The sequence below is a fragment of the Dama dama genome, chromosome 21 (genome assembly GCF_033118175.1).
Source record: "Dama dama isolate Ldn47 chromosome 21, ASM3311817v1, whole genome shotgun sequence".
NCBI classification, from domain to species: domain Eukaryota; kingdom Metazoa; phylum Chordata; class Mammalia; order Artiodactyla; family Cervidae; genus Dama; species Dama dama.
In genome coordinates this window covers 37,953,999-37,973,765 of record NC_083701.1, presented here as the reverse complement: position 1 = coordinate 37,973,765, position 19,767 = coordinate 37,953,999, and the positions used below count along the sequence as shown (strand labels likewise).

The 19,767-nt window shown below is 37.2% G+C and overlaps 1 protein-coding gene across 1 annotated transcript in view; it reads right to left on the bottom strand.

Moving 5' to 3' along the window:
* Window positions 1–19,767, bottom strand: part of CRISPLD1 (cysteine rich secretory protein LCCL domain containing 1) — a 51,137-nt gene that overhangs the window by 16,883 nt on the left and 14,487 nt on the right. Inside the window, exons 3-6 of the mRNA XM_061123515.1 lie at window positions 4,051–4,169; window positions 3,568–3,700; window positions 2,304–2,419; window positions 1,423–1,523 (exon numbers count right to left, since the gene is read on the bottom strand). Coding sequence (XP_060979498.1) covers window positions 1,423–1,523; window positions 2,304–2,419; window positions 3,568–3,700; window positions 4,051–4,169 — 469 coding nt within the window. The remainder of the gene's footprint in view (window positions 1–1,422; window positions 1,524–2,303; window positions 2,420–3,567; window positions 3,701–4,050; window positions 4,170–19,767) is intronic.

Below are 19,767 nucleotides of genomic sequence, written 5' to 3'. Positions count from 1 at the left end.
AGGAAATCTATACAGTGATCTAAATGAAGTTGAAGCTTAGTGACTTTTCATTTCTTTTCTTAAATGAAACCATATTTTCAGGAGAATAACACTTAAAATTTTCAAAAGAATCTTATTTAAAATTCTCCTGAAAGGAAATTCAGCCTAAGAAGAATCAACATTCGCTTATTTACCACAATATCAGTTTCCATGGGAAGGTTTCTATTGTAGAAGGAAATTCAATGTGCAGAAGCAAATTCAATGTGCAGAAATTTAAATGTAACAATGGAAAATATGCAAACATTGAATTTAATATGTTTTTCCAGGCTGGCTTATATCAAGGGCTTGATGGGCACATTTTGAAAATGTGGTTATTTTCATGTATGTCCAAGAATTCAGAACCTAAAAAAAGGAAGCATGAATTCAGAGGAAAGTCAGCTTTAAAAACACTGTGGTCACTGACAATAGAGCAAGCAGGTTGGAAGTTTGGGGACAGAACGGATGGAAAACAGACTTGGGCACAAAGAAAAATGTTTTCAGGAATTAAAAATGGCTCACGTAACAGAGTGAAATATATGGTTACTTCTTGTCTAGTCATTATATCTAATGAGCTCTCAATCATTAAGGGAAAAGCTCTCTCTCTGAGTACTGAAAAGTGGCTTCACTTACACATATTTTCTAATACACTTGGTCTGCATTAAATCTTCATTTAGTCATCATTAAGAATAAAGTAGTACAAGAGAGTAAAAATGTTCACTTGGATGCCCAATAAGAGGATGACCTTCACAAAGTTTTGTCAGCTAAGTTTTATCTTCATGTGCTACAAATAAGACACCATGCATTTACTTTATATTTACTTCTGAGGATATCCAATGTATGCAAGACAGCACTTTTTGCAACAGTTTTATAATACTATTTTATGTGTATATATATATATATATGCACATATATTGTTATTTTGGCATGAAAAATTATATACTCTGCAGTAACAAGCAGAGAATTAGTATAATTCATTGGGTATGGTTCAATATGAGTCATGGATAAGTATTTAGGCAAAAATTTTTAAAGCACTTAAAATAAATTGTGTTAAATTGCTAAATTCTTAAAAAAAAAATGACATTCATGGAAGTAATTCTAGCCAACACTATATCAAGATGGTTTCTAAGACTGTAAATATACTCATCACTCTGGGATAATTTCAAAGTAGAAGTGGTCATCTGAAGCAATCATGCAACTTTCCTTTAAATACAAATTAGTATAATAGACTTATTAATGTTATAAATATTCTTAAAATATTTTAAATGATTTCTTCAGAATATTTGAAATAGAGTTCTGAAAACTTTTCATGTAATAACCAAATGTGCTTTTTGGCTTTTTAAACACAAATTAATGTGGAAGTTGGATTAAAGTATAAATCAAATCGAATGTTACAAAAGCACATACCTTTATAGCACAGATTTTCTCTACAGCCTCCTCCAAAACTTGGTGGGCAAGCAGAACAGGGCCGGCCATGTTTGTAGGGGGCATGGCCCCACCAGTTTCCCCTTAAAAAGATAATTCACTCCATTAAGTGGTAGTTTATATTTCCTATTTTTGAGAAATCTTTATACTGTTTTCCACAGTGGCTGCACTAATTGACATTCCCAGCACCAGTGTACAAGGGTCCTCTTTTCTCTACATCCTCACCAACATTTGTTATTTGTATTCTTTTTAATAATAGTATTTCTGACAAATGTGAAGTGACATCTCATTGTTACTAACTTTAAACATACATTGCTATCCCATTCTTTTGAAAATATTCTAAATAATGTGCTATATATATTGTTAAGAATTACAAAACCAAACTTCTGCAAAACACTAACCTCCGCTATGGGATATTCATCTATATTCCATTTGTCCTAATAAAAAGAGATTTTTGACTTACATTTGACTGAAGTTTAGTTGTGTAAGGTTTTCAATGTAATTATCTGAAGGGTCTTTACATAGGTGAAAATACATTTCTTAGTCTATTGTTTCCCATCTCTAATAAACCCAAATTATTAAATATTTAAACAATAGTGCAATAAATAAAACTGAAGACCTAAAAATATGATTCTTATCTTTACAAAGATCACATTTTCAATTTTCACCAATTGAATTCACCAATAAGCACCAATTTTATGTATCAGGCAACCATAATTGTTGCCATATTAAGTAAAGTGAGTTAAAACAGTGCACTTTACTTCATAACACACCTTGAAAATGAGAAAAAAAAGCCAAAAACATAGTTATATCTACATTGTTAAGAAATATTTACATATAAAAGCAGTGTTTAGTCTACTCACTTTGGGGAATAATTGCACACCAGATAAACAGCTTTGGGCCATATTTGCCCCCAGATGTTCATGTTATGGCACAAATTAATGGCACAGCCTATTCTGCTGCTTGTGGCCCACACCACCTACATTAGAGGGGAAAAAAAGGCTCAGAGAAAGCAGGTTGAGATGAAACAAGACAACAACATATCTGAGAGGAAATGTACAGAAGTGAACTCGAGAACCAGCTGTTACCATTCAAAATGAAACGAGGCAATGTCCAAAAGGATATTTTTCTAGAGATTTTGGGAAGTCCTTAATTTAACTTAAAAAAAGAGAGAGAGAGATACATAATAACTCTGAAAGGGAAAGTGTTAGGTGCTCAGTCGTGTCCGACTCTTTGCGACCCCATGGACTGTAGCCCACCAGGCTCCTCTGTCCATGGGGATTCTCCTCAAGAATAATGGAGTGGGTAGCCATTCCCTTCTCCAATTTTCATATATAAAACATAAAAATCTTATTTATTACTAAATAATTCAAATGTTACACACCTTCACAAGCCTAAATGGCATATTAATTTTTTTTATGAAGAAACCTACCTAACAAAGGAATAGAGATTCTTATCTTAAAACAGAAAGTACTGGAGCAAAAGTTTAGGTGTTCAAATTTCTCACATTTTAATGTGTCACTGCCTATTAGGGAACCTCCTGCTGATCTTAATCGTGGACATGCTAAGGTATACAGAAGCATCTGTCTGCTTCATATTCAGTAATAATTGGTCACTGAAAGTCTAGAAACTCAGATCTGTGGTGAGTTTTATCTAGGCAAATCTGCCATTAATTGGTTGATTTAGTAGCTTAGGACATATCCAATGGGAACACTGAGAATTTTTGTAAAAAGATAAATGCTGCATGCATCAAATATACTGAATGTCATGGTAAATAAAACCACATTTTATTTTTGAAAAATAAAAAATAATGACATCTGAATATAAAGATGGTAAATTTCATCCCATCTGCATTTATTGGGGCCATATTAAAATATTTTAAATGTAAAATCACTGAAATAATATTTTTAAGGAAATGTCTATACATTTCTCTGATTATTATTGCTTATAAAAATTTATAAGCCTATTCTACATGCATCTATATATTTGTAACAGCCATACTAAATGATATAAGGAAGACAAATGTTCAGTACTCTATAAGTTCTCCTACAAAAATAAACAAACAAACAAAACTTTGTTAGTTTACACAAATTCAGAGGAATAAAGTATAATATACCCCAGACATACCTGTGTATAATGAGTACATACAGGACCAGAACATCTGAATGGACAATACGGGTTACATTCATGTTCATATGGGTAGCTAAAGTCTCTTACTTCATCATACCATGCTTGCACATGAAATGTCGGGGGCCTGTATCTTTTTCAAAGAAAATAACCACAAAGATCAAGTAAGGCTGGAGAAAATATAAAACTAAATATTGCTGAAAGCACTGATAAAATTTGGTAGAGAGGCAGTTCTGTGGAATTTATTAATATTAAACACTTTTGCACGTTACGTCACTAATATATCAATTACTTGAAACAAAAACATGTCTAGGATACTGCTGATCATTCTGCTATAATATTTATTTTTTCTTATTTGTCTTGGTGTGACTGCTTGTTTTCCTTATAGGCACTAAGCCTTTGAAAACTTACAATGATGAATTAGTAAGTATTTCATTTCAAACTCTTCTGTTTTCAGAAACAAAAAGTTATATTTTAAGCTACCTTCCCCAATGGGCTCCCAAATTCTGTCCAATTGACGGAAGCAAGCTTGCAGGTCCATGTTCCCACAAACAAGTCTCAGCCCAGGATTCTGCAGACCTCTCCAGTTCTACATCCCATGTCTACGATTCAAAACAAAAACAAAATACAGACATGAAAAGATAATGTATATATAGAGTTCAGACATTTCTTTAGAATATACCGTTAGCTACGTTTTCTTCTTTCTGACTTCTTTGCAAAGTCAGCATCTTAATCTGGGTTCTCTCCATCTCTCACATAGATTTTTGCACTAGCCTCCTAATGAATCTCCTTTCATCCATCCCACATCTTTCCAATCTGCTCTGTAAGTGTTAAGAATTGCCTAAGTGGACACAAATACACTTAAGTGATTCCTCTGTCTAATCACATTGAACAAATCCCTGGACACATAAAGTCCAAATCCTCGCTCGCAATATTCCCTGTCATAAAACCTGTTATTCCTTGCTTTTGCTAGCACTGTTTCCTCTGCAGAACACATCCTTGTCCCAATTATGTGTCAGACAGATCCCTACTCTTATCATGATCCAACTTTATATAATACATTCTTGACACATTTTCATTTCTCTTAAATGTAAGCCATTTCCTCCTTTGGACTCTAAAGCTTTGTTACGCTCTTCGCCATATGGCACTAGTGGTAAACAACCTGCCCGCCAACGTAGGAGACTTAAGAGACATGGGTTCAATCCCAGGGTCGGGAAGATCCCCTGGAGAAGGGAATGGCAACCTACTCCAGTATTCCTGCCTGGAGAATCCCATGGACGGTAGAACTTGGTGGGCTACAGTCCATGGGGTCGCAAAGAGTCGGACACAACCGAAGAGACTTAGCACCGCACTGAGATGCTAGCATCCATCTGTATGTCTCTCTCCCGGGACTGTGAGTTGCTTGGGGACAGTTATTTAACTCATGTTTGTAACTTCAGCTTATTATCTATGTCTGTCATATGGACAAGGCGGTCGGTAAATGTTTGCTGAATAAATGAATGGTTAATGAATCTGAAGTCCATAAAATAGAAATGTATTTTTGTACACAAAAAATTCAACAAGAGTGACTAATTCACACTGTAAAAACACTTGATAAAGAAACATTTACAATTACAAAATCATTACCAAAATAATTTCATATGTCCCGAGTTTAATATTCTGTTTGTTAATTTGAAAATCAGGCAGTATAGTGAATGGGGTGGTAAAAACAAAGAATTTTCCAATACCAGGTTCAATACTGGCACAATTACAGGATTCTGGGCATGTTAGGAGGATAGAAAAATAGGCCTGGAACTAGAAAATGAGGACACAACCTAAGGTGAAAGCAGTGAAACTGGAGAAAAGCAGACAGGCTGAAATATGTTTAGGAATTTAAATTCCTAGAAGTTGATGGATGACTAAACGCAGGCAGTGAGGGAAATAAAAAAAAAAAAAAAAAAAAAAGGTGAAGACTGATGAGATTACCAAACTGTGAGAAAGAAAAACAGAAAGAGAAATAGACTGTTGTAATAGAAGTGTATGTCTCTGCACTTCAATGCATATTTCAAGGCTGATGGGTGAGGTGTCTGTGATACACACAGTATATACATGTCAAGTGGAGAGTGGAGATAGATGACTGGGGTTCTGGGGAAAGAAATATACTCCAAAGACATGAATCTTCAAGTTATTCACTCAGAGATGAATTACTTCAGGAAGATGAGACAGAATGAGAAAAAAATGTAATGAAAACTCGGGTTATCAAAATTTAAGAGGAGAAAAAAAAAGGTTAAACAAAATGAACAAGGAAAAGTGGAATCAGAAAGGCTAAGGGAAAACTGAAAGAGGATTAAATTATAAAAGGCACAAGACAAGGGATTCCAGGAGTAGAGAGTAGGCAATTAAGCTTAAATGTTACAGAAAAGTCGAAGAAGATGAGGTCCGCTCGGTACTAATTATTTCATTATTAAGAGAAATCTGAGGGACTTCCCTGCTGGTTCGGTGTTTAAGAATCCACCTTGCAATGCAGAGATGGGTCTGATCCTTGGCCAGGGAGCTGAGAACTCACATGAAAGTGTTAGTCGTTCAGTCCTGTCCCACTCCTTGCAACTCCATGGACTGCAGCCTGCCAGGCTCCTCCATCCTTGGAATTCTCCTGGCAAGAATACTGGAGTGGATTGCTATTCCCTTTTCCAGGCAATCTTCCCCACCCAGTGATTGAACCCGAGTCTCCTGCATTGCAGGGAGATTCTTTACATTCTGAGCCACCAGGGAAGTCCTTTTAAAGGATGGAAGAAACCTAACCATGATTATAGGTCAAAAGGACAAGATACTAGAAAACAGAACAAAAGAAAAAAAAAAAAATATGTGTGAAGAAGGGAAGTTTCTTCATTCTAGGTATAGTCTCCATATAATCTTACAACAAACATTCTTGCTAATTCAACTGTGGATCTGAAATACATAAAATCATGCTTTCGAAGCCAGAAAAAAAAGTATACAAAATTAGGATAATACTACATCTTTATTATCTACCAAAAACACACAAAAAAAGTATACTTACATGCCACTAAAAAATTAACAGCACAAAAATATCTGGATTTTGTAAAAACTTGAATTTCACTTTGAATTAATACCTAATGTTCAAGATGACTGGTTTTGTGGTACAGACATCAGAAACGTATGCTATCAATAAGTATCAGGTAAACACTTTGCCAAATGTGAACATACTATTAATGAAATTCATTACTTAAATTAGACCTAATTTTATAATTATATATTATGTAAGATGCAAAGGCACAATTCAAATTTCTGTCATTATTTACCCAAACAAATTAGGGAAGAAACAAAGAATTTGGCTGAAGTCCCCGAAAATGAGCAGGGTGCTGAATTCCTTTTGTATCCAGATGGTCAGAGAGACAGTCATCTCTCAAAAGCAAGCTTACTTTTAGGTAGAATTCCCTGGTAAGTAGGTTGTCCTTAAGAGACAAACAAATTTTTGCCTTCAATCTTGAAAATCAGGTTCTTGCATAATATTTTAGTCATACTCATGGCTCAGCGGTAAAGAATCCAGCTGCCAATGCAGAGACTCCAGGTCTCTGGGTCAGGAAGACCCCCCCCCTGGAGGAGGAAATGGCAACCCACTCAGGTATACTTGCCTGGAAAATCCCTTGGACAGAGAAGCCTGGTGGACTACAGTCCCCATGGTTGCAAAAGAAGCCAACACGACTTAGCACCTAAACACCACCACCGTGAAAATATGTTCATCCATAGGTTTCTAATCTAGCAACAAAGCAACCTCACAAAGAGCAGCCAGGCACCAGAAGGAAAACACAAACATTCCTAGATGGGGAAGAGAAAAAAAAAAAAAAGGGCTTGAAACCATTGGAATGGTTTTAAAACACTCTTCCAATGAAGGGTGGAGTTGAATTCCCTCTCCTTTCCTTCAAGTTGAGTTAGATGGTGGCTCCCTTCTAACAAACAGAACAGCACTGTGAGATTTCCCCAGCTAGGTTAGGAAATAAAGCCTCTATCTGATTCTTTCTCTTTTAAGACACACATCTTAAAAGACCTGAGTCAACAAATTAGGATTTCAGCTACCCAGAAGAGGTAGCTAAAAGAATAAGATGGAGAGACCACACAGAAACAGAGATGCAAGAGAAGTCCCTAGTGTTTGTGTGTTCCTAGCCCAGACATGAGACTTGTAAGTTTGCCTGTCCAGGTCACTACAAACAAGTAAGAGACCCAGAAGAAGAACCACCCAGCTAAGGGAGTTCTTAAGGCTCTTATTCAAGGTCAATTTACTCTTGTGTTACACACAATTCTGCAACCTTAGACGTCAGTTTTTCCTACAAAATTGATGGATTCTTTCTAGAGAAGATACACAACTATTTCCAAGTTCACAAATATGTTGTATATCCAAAGTTTGTTTATGTATCTGTTGTGTAGAAACTGGAATAAAATCTACAACATATCATTCAAATGCTTCAGGCTATGTTTTCTTATTTGTAAAATATGTCAGTTGAGATAGAAGATAACTCAGGTTCCTTTAAGGACTAAAATTTAATTGTTGACTATATATTATGGACAAGTTATTTTTACAGCATGACTTCTCTTTTATTTAATCCATTAAAAATGGGGGTGGGGGACATCCTTGGTGGTCCAGTAGTAAGATACCACCTTCCAATGCAGGGTGTATGGGTTTGATCCCTGGTTGGGAAACTAAGACCCCACATGATGCAGGGTGTGGCCAAAATTAAAAATGAATAAAACTATTTAAGAAATAATAAAACAGGGAGTGGGGCATATCAAATTAACTATGATAAAGCTAAAACAGGGACTTACATTATTTTAATGCAAGAACTGAGGCAAACAACATGCAGCTAAAATTTACTATCAATATTTAATAAATATTAGTGACAATTTTGAAAGTAATCAATTGAAGAATCTAATCAAGCACTGCTATTTAGGATAAGTTCAATAATATGAATCAAGAACATTCTTTAAAAAAAAAAAAAAAAAATCACTGAAAATATAGCTGTCCTGGAAGAAATACTATCATATAACATGACAACGCACAGAATATATATTTTTATGCTACAACATAATATTTCAGGTTTGAAGACAGGCAATAATTCATACCCATCCCATTTAAATGCAGGTTACTCTCTATACATTTCTATTTAAATTCAGGATTGTAAATTAAATCAAGATGGCCTAACCAGCTTCATTTTTTCTCTCTGAACTATTCACCCAGGACTACTTTAAAGCCAAGCCACACTTAAAATTACCATTTCTTTATAGAACGGGTACTTGAGGTGTGCAGAAATAAAAACCACTCTATTTTCCAACTACATGAATAAGCTGTTCCTTCTGAGAACATAGTAAAGTCTTCAATTTAAGTTTTATTACTAAAAGAAACATTTAGAATATCACTAACATACTTTGTCTCCGGGGTCATTTTTCAACCAGTTGAACATAGTGGCTCTATCATTTCCCGTGTGCATGTATATGAGAAACCTTAAACCTTGACAAAGGACTTTTAAAAGTAAACCTTGAAATTTATAGTAGTTTTAGCACTAAAAGGGCTTCCCTTGGTGGCTCAGATGGTAAAGAATTTGCCAGCAATGTGGGAGACCTGAGTTCAATCCCTGGGTTGGGAAGATCCCCTGGAGAAGGGAACAACTACCCACTCCATGATTCTTGCCTGGAGAATTCCATGGACAGAGCTGGCAGGTTCCAGTCCATGGAGCTGCAAAGAGTCGGATACAACTGAGCAACTTTCACTTCACTTCACTTTAGCACTAAAACAATGTGTCGTAAAATCTGAAAATTATGTAGCTATCCAGACGTACACAGAAAATTCCACTGACTGCTCTTTGTGAAATGTGGTGAGCATATACAATTCATACTCCTACCAGAATACCTGTTATGCTGTTATAACAACAGTCAATGACAGCTGCAAATCATTGAGGAGTGTAGTTTTTAATAGAGTTAATATTGCTAGCTTACCAGAGATTGTATGCCTATACATGAGGCAAAGACAGTCATTAGTAATATAACTCTTTCTCTTTGATACTGAGAATAGCTCCTCTCTTAAAAAGGATTCAGTTCAGTTCAGTTGCTCAGTTGCGTTGGACTCTGTGACCCCACGGACTGCAGCACGCCAGGCTTCCCTGTCCATCACCAACTCCCAGAGTTTGCTCAAACTCATGTTCATTGAGTCGGTCATGCTATCCAACCATCTCATCCTCTGTCGTCCCCTTCTCCTGCCTTCAATCTTTCCCAGCATTAGGGTCTTTTCCAATGAGTCAATTCTTTGCATCAAGTGGCCAAAGTACTGGAGTTTCAGCTTCAGCATCAGTTCTTCCAATGAACACCCAGGACTAATCTCCTTTAGGATTGACTGATTTGATCTCTTTGCAGTCCAAGGGACTCTCAAGAGTCTTCTCCAACACTACAGTTCAAAAGCATCAAATCTTCGTTGCTCAGCTTTCTTTATATAGTCCAACTCTCACATCCATACACGACTACTGGAAAAATCACAGCTTTGACTAGAAGGACCTTTGTCGGCAAAGTAATGTCTCTGCTTTTTAATATGCTATTTAGGTTGGTCACAGTTTTTCTTCCAAGAAAGATTTTCAAATATATTTTCTTTACTATTGTACATTTATAGCTCTTTCCAGATTTCTTGCTGTTTAGTTGCTAAGTTGTGTCCAACTTTTAGAAGCCCATGAACTGTAGACCACCAGGCTCCTCTGTCCATGGGATTTTCCAGGCAAGAATACTGGAGTGGGTAGCCATTTCCTTTTTCAGTGATGTTCACAACCCAGGGATCAAACCAGCATCTCCATGATTGACATGTAAATTCTCTACCACTTAGCCACCTGGGAAGCCCATTTACATAACCTTAAAATTCTCGTCCTGGAAATCACTGTCTCTTTGCAGTGTCAAAATTATTGCTGCAGTACATTAAACCAGAGTTGAAAGCAATGTTAATTAGTCACTAGGAATCTGCCTGAAGAGAATGTTCTTGTAATTGAGGCTTCAAAATTATTAGTACAAAAACTAAACAGAATAGTAGATTATTTTTCAAATAAAAGTCAAACATTAATTTTAACTTTTTAGTTAATTATTAGTACTAAAGATTGTATTAAAGCACATGGAGTAAAGTTTTGTGATGTTATCTGCTTGATTTCTGTACTTAAACTCTTCATACATAAATCCTCAAAGATGAGTGGGAGGCCAAGGAAACCAGAATCGAAAGAGACACATGTACCCTAACGTTCATTGCAGCACTGTTACAATAGCTAAGACATGGAAACAACCTAGATGTCCATTGGCAGATGAATGGATAAGAAAGTTGTGGTATATATTCACAATGGAATATTACTCAGCTATTAAAAAGAACACATTTGAATCAGTTCTAATGAGGTGGATGAAACTGGAGCCTATTATACAGAGTGAAGTAAGTCAGAAAGAAAAACACCAATACAGGATATTAACTTATATTTGTGGAATTTAGAAAGATGGTAATGATGACCCTATATGCGAGACAGCTGTAAAGAGATACAGATGTAAAGAACAGACTTTTGGACTCTGTGGGAGAAGACGAGGTGGGGATGATTTGAGAGAAGAGCATTGAAACATGTATTACCATATGTGAAATAGATCACCAGTCCAAGGTTGATGTGTGAAACAGGGCACTCAAAGTGGGTGCCCCAGGATAACCCTGAGGGATGGGATGGGGAGGGAGGAGGGAGGGGGGTGCAGGAAGGGGGACACATGTACACCTGAGACTGATTCATGTCAGTGTATGGCAAAAACTACCACAATATTGTGAAGTAATTAGCCTCCAATTAAAATAAGTAAATTAATTTTTAAAAAAAGGATGAGTGGTAGGGATGGAAATGACAGACGTCTCTTTATCCACAAAGCTATCTTCCTGGTGAAGATATCATGATAATTAGTCTACCGAAGGAAATATTCTAAATGACACTGAAGCTGTAGTTTATTTCATATATTGGGTTGGCCAAAAAGTTTCTTCAGGTTTTTCCATAAGATGTTACAGAAAAATACGAACAAACTTTTTGGCTAACTCAATAGTTTAGATTCACCAATGAAAAAAACATTATGAGTAAACAAAGAAATTTTAATAGGAAATTGACCAGGATGATCTGACACCTTTAAATGCACACAGAAATAATCTACTGACTGGAAACTCTCACATAATTTAGTAACTGTTTAATGTCATTCTAAGCAGGGAGAAATACGACTGCAAGATTTTCTACCATTCTAGAAAACCCCATCTAAGTGGCTGGAGCTATGATAAGTCTTTTCGAAGATATGCTGAGACATGAAAAGACATAAGTCTTTTTGAAGACATTCTTGCCTGGAAAATCCATGGACAGAGGAGCCTGGTGGGCTATAGTCCATTGGATCACAAAGAGTTGGACACAACTGAGCACACTCGCTGGGAAAAATAGCTTTAAACAGTTAAGATAAACATTTACTCAAAAAGATTTTTAAATAGCAAGCAATGTTGTAATTTTCTATTCAAAAGAGTATCTAAATAATCTAGAAATAATGTTTTCGTTCATTATAACTTTTGCAAAATTGATACAGTTTTACTGGGTTTTCAAGCTAAATGCAAAAAAAAAAAAAAAATGGTCCTTGACTATCTTACTGTTAGGTGTCTTAGTTAAATGGCAACTAACACCAGTCCATGGCACAACACAGTTTGAAAGTATCGACTTTTAAAATATGCATTGTTGTCTGGCAAAGTAACATTATCAACGCATAATAGTGTTTGAAAATGCAGTTATGTTGGACATCTAGATCTTGACTGAAAGCTCTTACATTCCTACTGAAAACTATAAATTACAATAAGACTATTTAAAAATATATATAAGCACTTGCAATAAAATTTGAAAATGAATTCCACGAACATCTGTCTTTTTTAGATGTATATATCTGCATACAGAAAACTACCCTCTTACCTCTTACCCTACCTCAGTTTTGGATTAGGAAATGGCAACCCACTCCAGTATTATTGCCTGAAATATCCATGGACAGAGCAGCCTGGCAGGCTATAGTTCACAGGGTCTTAAAGAGTTGGACAAACGACTGAGCACACATGCATGCACACACACACCTCAGTTCTGAGCAGTTACTGGCTGTCAGAAGTAATGATACCATTCTAGCTTCTAATATATTGAAAATAACTGTGAGTACTGAAAACCTTTCCCTAGTGCTATGTCTTCTAGTCACATGCAAGCGAGGTCATTAGTGATGAGTTCCTGTCCATTTCTTATACAGACAGAGATAAAACTAAGCTTGCACTTGTTCCGATTACTCAAACTAAGGTTAAATTTAAAATACATGATACACCCTGGAAGAGTCTTCTTCCCGTTTAAATTATCTATTATTAAATTATCTATTTCAAATGTCTGATTATGTCGTTTGGCTTCTGTTTCCTTGTCTGCGACATTAGTCAGCTGCAGTTTAAAAGTTAGTTAAGTCGCTCATTCGTGTCCGACTCTGTGCGACCCCGTGGACTGTAGCCCACCAGGCTCCTCCGTCCATGGGATTCTCCAGGCAAGAATACTGGAGTGGGGTGCCATTTCCTTCTCCAGGGGATCTTCCCGACCCAGGGATCGAACCCAGGTCTCCCGCATTGCAGGCAGACACTTTAACCAGCTGCAGTAAGGCTCTTCAATTTCTTTTAGCTTTAAAATTCTATTATTTTGTATTTACAGTCTCTTCTAGAGTGTCCTGTATGGTTTGTAGAATCCCATAAAATCTTTCAAATATAAAATAGTATTTCTGATGATAATAGAAGCTATTTCTTAACTAAGAAGCAGAAGTTGATTTGTGACTTTCAAGACTGCAAAGCCAAAGTGTTAGCTGCTGTCAGGTCTGACTCTTTGTGACCCCATAGACTGTAGCCCACCGCTCCTCTGTCCCTGGGACTCTACAAGCAAGAATACTATTGTCGGTTGCCATGCCCTTCTCCAGGGAATCTTCCCAATCCAGGGATCAAACATGGGTCTCCTGCATTATAGGCAGATTTTCTACCATGCTGCCATGTAAGCCTCCACGGAAGCCTAATTATGATTTTAGAGACTGTTTCTGAATCATAGCTATTGGATAAAAGTTTTAATACTGTGCCAAACAGAGAAATACAACTGAAAACCTTCAATAAAACCTCCCAGGAAAACGTCAACATAACTGAGTAAGACAAGAAGTTATTCTCATAAACAGTTAACACCAGATATCTCTTCTTCAGCTTCGTCCTGAAAACCCAATGATACATCTTCAAAGTAAGGCGCAGACTTTCACATGTAATTTTTCTACACAGCTAAAAGGATGTTCAGGAATTTCTAGCCAGCTCATGAATGTACAAGCTGTTGAAGAAAATAAAAAACATATAGAGTTATCTCTTTCTAAACACTACCTTTAAAAGATAATTCTTATCCTGGCCTTTCTGGAAAAACAGGTTTATAAATATCCATCATATGTCAAAACATAGATCCCTCTCAAACCACTGTTGTGTTGTCTATTTACATCGGAAAGTGCAATCCCCAAATCTGATGGAATAAGCTGTCAATGTGATCTGCTCAATAGCAATTAACTGGAGCTCTAGGAAAGAACTTGTTTTTCGATGGAAGTAACACATTTGACAGTTCACAATGCTTCAGTTTCAAATTCCAAAAATAATGCCTCATTATAAAATCTTAGCCACCTTCTTTTCTCCCTGATGGTGGTATTATCAGAACTACAACGAAGAGCCAGGCATCAAGGAGATTAATCAATCATTCAATCTATGCTAAAAGAGCCTATGAGGTTTTTGTGACAAAGTCCTCTGGTACAAAAAGCACTGGAAAACAGTACATTCCTTACAACTCGGAAATTACCTCAGGTGTTTTAACTCCTATGCTTCACCTGCTTTGAAAAGACTTTGTAGTCACTGGGAAAATGAATGAGGTTCAGATTTCAAAGGAAACACCTGTGTTTCTGGACAGAGAGGCTTTGCCAGGTACTGAGAAAATAGCAGCATCACCCCAGGGCAAGGCACATATGAGGGTCTCCTGGAAATGACAGAGATGTGAGGCAGATGTGGCAGTGTTTTACCTAAAATCTACTTCAAAACAAGGCCTTGGAAGTCTTAGCAAAGGAGTGACTTAATGATTGAAGAAACTGCCTCTTCAGTTTACTAAAATTAAAATAATTTTTGGAATGAAAATTTCATGTGTGGATGAACTCACAAGATCATTTTAGTTACACCCACTGTTTTGATATCATACAGACAGACTGAACGCATGATGTAAGGCAGATTGTCCTTGTGACGCCACAGAGCTGTGAAATCAACAAAATCCTTACCGTTCGCCAGAATGTCTGCTCATTTGCATCTCATCTCCCTGCCTAGGCCCTCCCAAATCTGGCTATAACTTACTTACCTACCTCACTTACAACCCACCCCTTCTCAACCTGAGCTGACTCTACTGCTGACTCTACTGTAACATTAAAATGCCTGTACATCATCAGGAGATCTTGTTAAAATTCAGATTCTGACTCAGTAGGTCAGAAGAGAAATTCAAGTTATGACATTTCTAACAGAAGCATACACTGAATAACCATACTTCAAGCAGCAAGATTCTAGTACCTGTCCGTTCATATTTCTAGGCCACTGAATCCATCAGAAATTTTTCCCTACGAGACTATTCTTTCTTTCCTCCCCTCCTTGGTTACTCAAACTTAATCCTTTCACCAAGTCCTGTTAACAGTCTCTCAACCGCAATTCGTATTCTATTTATCTCACCCTTCTCTGAATCATCTTATTAAAGATAACAATCACTATGTATTCTCCGACATCTGCTTCTACTTTGGATTTTAATTCTCAAAGCATAATTTTAAATCAAAAACTGTCTCATACTTTTTCTGTGTTTTCCATGTCACCTAATATAAAACCTGGCATACAATATATTGCCAATATGTACTCATCGATTTTCTCTAGCCTCAGCTGGCCTGGCCTCAGCAATAACTTGGATCACAAATACAGGAACCTAAACACCCTGCATCAAAGATACTAGTGAGCTATAAAATCAGGTGAAGGTGTATTCACGACGCTGCTGTTGTTTATTAGCTATTAGCTAAGTCTTTCTGCAATCCCCTGTACTGTAGCCTTCTAGGCTCCTCTGTCATGGGATTTCCCAGGCAAGAAATGGAGTGGACTGCCATTTCCTTCTCCAGGGGATCTTTCCACTCAGCAATCAAACTCATCTCTTCTGCATTGGCAGGTGGATTCTTTATCACTGAACCACCAGGGAAGCCCAACTCATGACGTACCTAGGCTAGGCTAAATATAAACTTTTGAATAGTTGAACATGAATTATTTTTGTAAAGGCCATATCTTTTTACTGACTTTGTGATCAATTCAAGGCTATAATGTTTTCATTGTTTTTGTTACCATTTAGGAGAAAAGTTGTTAATCTTTAAGACTATTTAAGAGACCTCAGTATTTAAGGAAATCCTTTAGTAATTGAGAAAGTACAATACCATCTATCAGTTCTCTAAGTCTTGATCTATTAATATTCCAAAATCACTGCAGATGATGACTGTAGCCATGAAATTAAAAAGACACTTGCTCCTTGGAAGAAAAGTTATGACCAACCTAGACAACATATTAAAACTAACAGCATTTCCTTACTGAAACAGAGTTAATCAAATCCTTTTTCATTCCACCCATTTTAGAATCACTGCTGAAAATCTTGTCATCTTTTTACTTTTTTATTCATTCCATTTTTCCCCTTCCAATTAACATAAATGGTGCTTAGAGTATGTGTCAGCCTCTCAGCTGAGGAAATGCAGAAACTACTAAAGCACAGTTCCTTCCCACAAAGGAAGGTAAGGCAAGAGAAAGAGACAAGGCTGTAGGTAAGAGGCAGAGACAGGTATGAAATGTTGTAGAAGCCAAGGAACTGGGGTTAGAGTGTACCTAACTTTGGACAGGGGGGTTTAGACAAAAAAGCAGATTAGTCTTTGGGTAAGTCTTGAAGGAAGAGGAGAAATTCACTGGAGAGAATACAAGATGCACATAAGTCATTCCAGCAGCTGCAAAAGCAACAGCCTGGCAAGATGCCTACAGCCTAAAAAGCCCAAGGTATATGGAATAACGATGCAGATGCTTTTATGAAAGAGCACTGCTTTTCATTTGTTTAGATGTATTCACTGCATTCACCGAACTCAAGTAACAAAACTCTTCTTTCAGCCTTTTCTTTCTAGACAGGAGTTCTGAGGTTCTTACTTCATCTTCATTCAAAAGCCTCCCCTGCCCCACCTCTTTCTTTTTTGGCTTTAGTTTCCAGTCTCTGGACAACACCTGATCTCACTATAGGTTTCTGTGAGTCCAGCAGTCAATCATTCAATATTTCAGATTTGTATTTGCCATGTCTTGAACAAACACAAGATATAGTTTTATATTTTATTCCTAGCACCTTTATTGGATTGTCTCCTGTTTAGATAAGGTTACCTGAACTGTTTGAATTGCAAAAGCAACACAAAGCGGAGAGTTATAAAAAATAACTCCTATGCTCATTCTTGGGTCTTATCAAATAGCTCACTATCTGATCTAGCTGACCTTTTCTCCACCCCCACCCCTACCCCCACCCCTCACCTCTGTTCTTGCTCACTTCTGAATTCTACTTCCTTCCTTCTCATTCATGAGACTTTTTGAGTTTATCCTGTCATTGACTGCACTTCTGTCTTCACTATCCCACAGAACTGTGCCATTAACTAATTTTGAGATTCCATTTTCCACTACTCCTCCAAGTAGATGGATTTAAACAGTGAGTCTTGGGAAATCTTACTGTTTAAGCTTCTCTATCGTTTTGGTTTCTAAGCACTTCGCGAAAGGGAGTGATTTGTATTTTCCTGCACTAATAATTAAGAGTTGCTACCTTAGAAGAAGGAGAAGGTGAATGTGAGAGTGAGGTGGAAAAGGATCTGGATCCTAGAGTCAATTTTTAATGTCTTTTTTTAGACCTCAAACTTCCTCTGGACAGTCTCAAGCTTTCTACTCAGAGTTCCATTCCCAGTGGCTGTGGGTCTGCCACAGGGGCTGCCACATCACCTGGGAGCTTGTTAGCAATGCAGAATACTGGGGGCCACCCAGACCTCCTGAATCATACTCTGCATGCTAACAAGATTCCCAGGGAATTCATATGCACAGTAAAGCTTGAGTGACACTGGACTAAAGCACCCTGACTTCTATTCCCCAAATCACACCTAGCTGCTTTTTCATGAAAAACATTTTTGCTACCCTTAATTTTCTGGTGATTGACTTCAAAATTTTCTTTGATTAAATACTTAAAACATAAAACCTGTCTGGCCTATTAAATAATGTCCATGTTCATATTTTGCCTTTGTGGTTGATGAGCTTCTAATAAAGAAAATCTGTTGCCTTTTTAGTAATAAGCTATTAAGAAAAAGTGGACTTAGTTAACTTAATTGCATTTTATTGATTCTGTTAATCAGTTAAAAGAAAAAAAAAGAAAAAGTAAGATTTATTGGCTTATAGTTCTCGGTTCTTATATTAAACTCACCAGTTTAATAATCCACTAATCCAAGTCACATATCTGGGTCATTCCCATAGTTTATATTTTGGAGTTCCCATACAATTAGTTGTATTTAACCTCCAGTCTGCAATTTGAACCTCAAACGCATTATGTGGTCTGTATCTGCACTTGATTTATATTACAGAATATCTGAACACTTTAAAAATCAACCCCCTTCTCCCACCCTGGCTAACATGACTTTAACCTCATTCACATCTCCAGGAGCTGCCCAGTCAAATGTCCTCAGAGGTCAAGAGCTGTCACCATGTGAAGTGGCTGTAAAGAGTGGTGTGACCTATGGCAAACCAGAGAAATTGTTACTTTAAATCTTCCTGCTTTTTGGAAATACTTGACTACTACATATGATAGGAACACATACTGTAGTAAACTTCCCTATCAGGTTTTGTAACTTAAAGCATGGTGAAACAAATGAACACAAAGTACCTCAAAACATCTCATGCATCTGACTCCATAGAGATCTTTATGTAATAACCCCCAGAATACCTTTTCATAATATCCCATCCTCACACTGCTCCATTCCTGCCCTCTCAATCCCAGCTGACAATCTTGCTCCATACTTCACTGGGAAAAACAGAATCATTCATATGAAAATTCTTTTTCCACTAAATATGTACCTACAGCCTCAGCCCTTCCTGTCAGAAGAAAAAAACTGACTCTGCAGTTATATTTTCTCCCTCCCATGTCAAGTGCTTTTACAATTTGTGCATTTCCATCAACTTCCAAGCACACTCTTCAAAAAACAAAACCAAAAACATTGCCATATACCCATGTAGTGCTAGCTGATTCCATTTCTCAAATCATTCTCAGCTTTCTTTGCATATTTCTCCTTTCTGCTCAGTCTCTACATATTGCTGGGCCATGGCTCCATTTAAAGCATTCAACCTTCATCCATAAAAATCTTCTTGGATGGTTTTATTCAGTCAGTTAAGATGGTTCTTGACAGCATCTATACATCATTTCCACACTTTTATCTCAAGTCCCACTTCTCTGCTGACCATTAAACTCAGCTGAGAATGACAAGGCAATGCAAAATAAGCTTTGCCTAAAGGAAACTTTCTCTTGTTTCTCTTCCTGTCTCAGTAAATGCTTCAATTATCCATCAATATGCTTAAGTAAGCATATTGGGCTTCCCTGATAGCTCAGTTGGTAAAGAATCCGCCTGCAATGCAGGAGACCCCGGTTCGATTCCTGGGTTGGGAAGATCCGTGGAGAAGGGATAGGCTGCCCACGCTAGCATTCTTGGGCTTCCCTTGTGGCTCAGCTGGTAAAGAATCTGCCTGCAATGCAGGAGACCTGGGTTCCATCCCTGGGTTGGGAAGATCCCCTGGAGAAGGGAAAGGCTACCCACCCCGGAATTCTGGCCTAGAGAATTCCATGGACTATATAGTCCATGGGGTCACAAAGAGTCGGACACGACTGAGCAACTTTCACTTTCTTTAAAAAGTCCTCCTTACCTTTCACCCTTCATATTAAATTTACCAAAAATCCATCAGCAATGCTATCTAAACAGACCTGAAACTACCCACCTCTCTCCATCTTTACCACTGTCACCCTGGTCCCAGCCATCATCGTCTCTCATTAGAATATACCA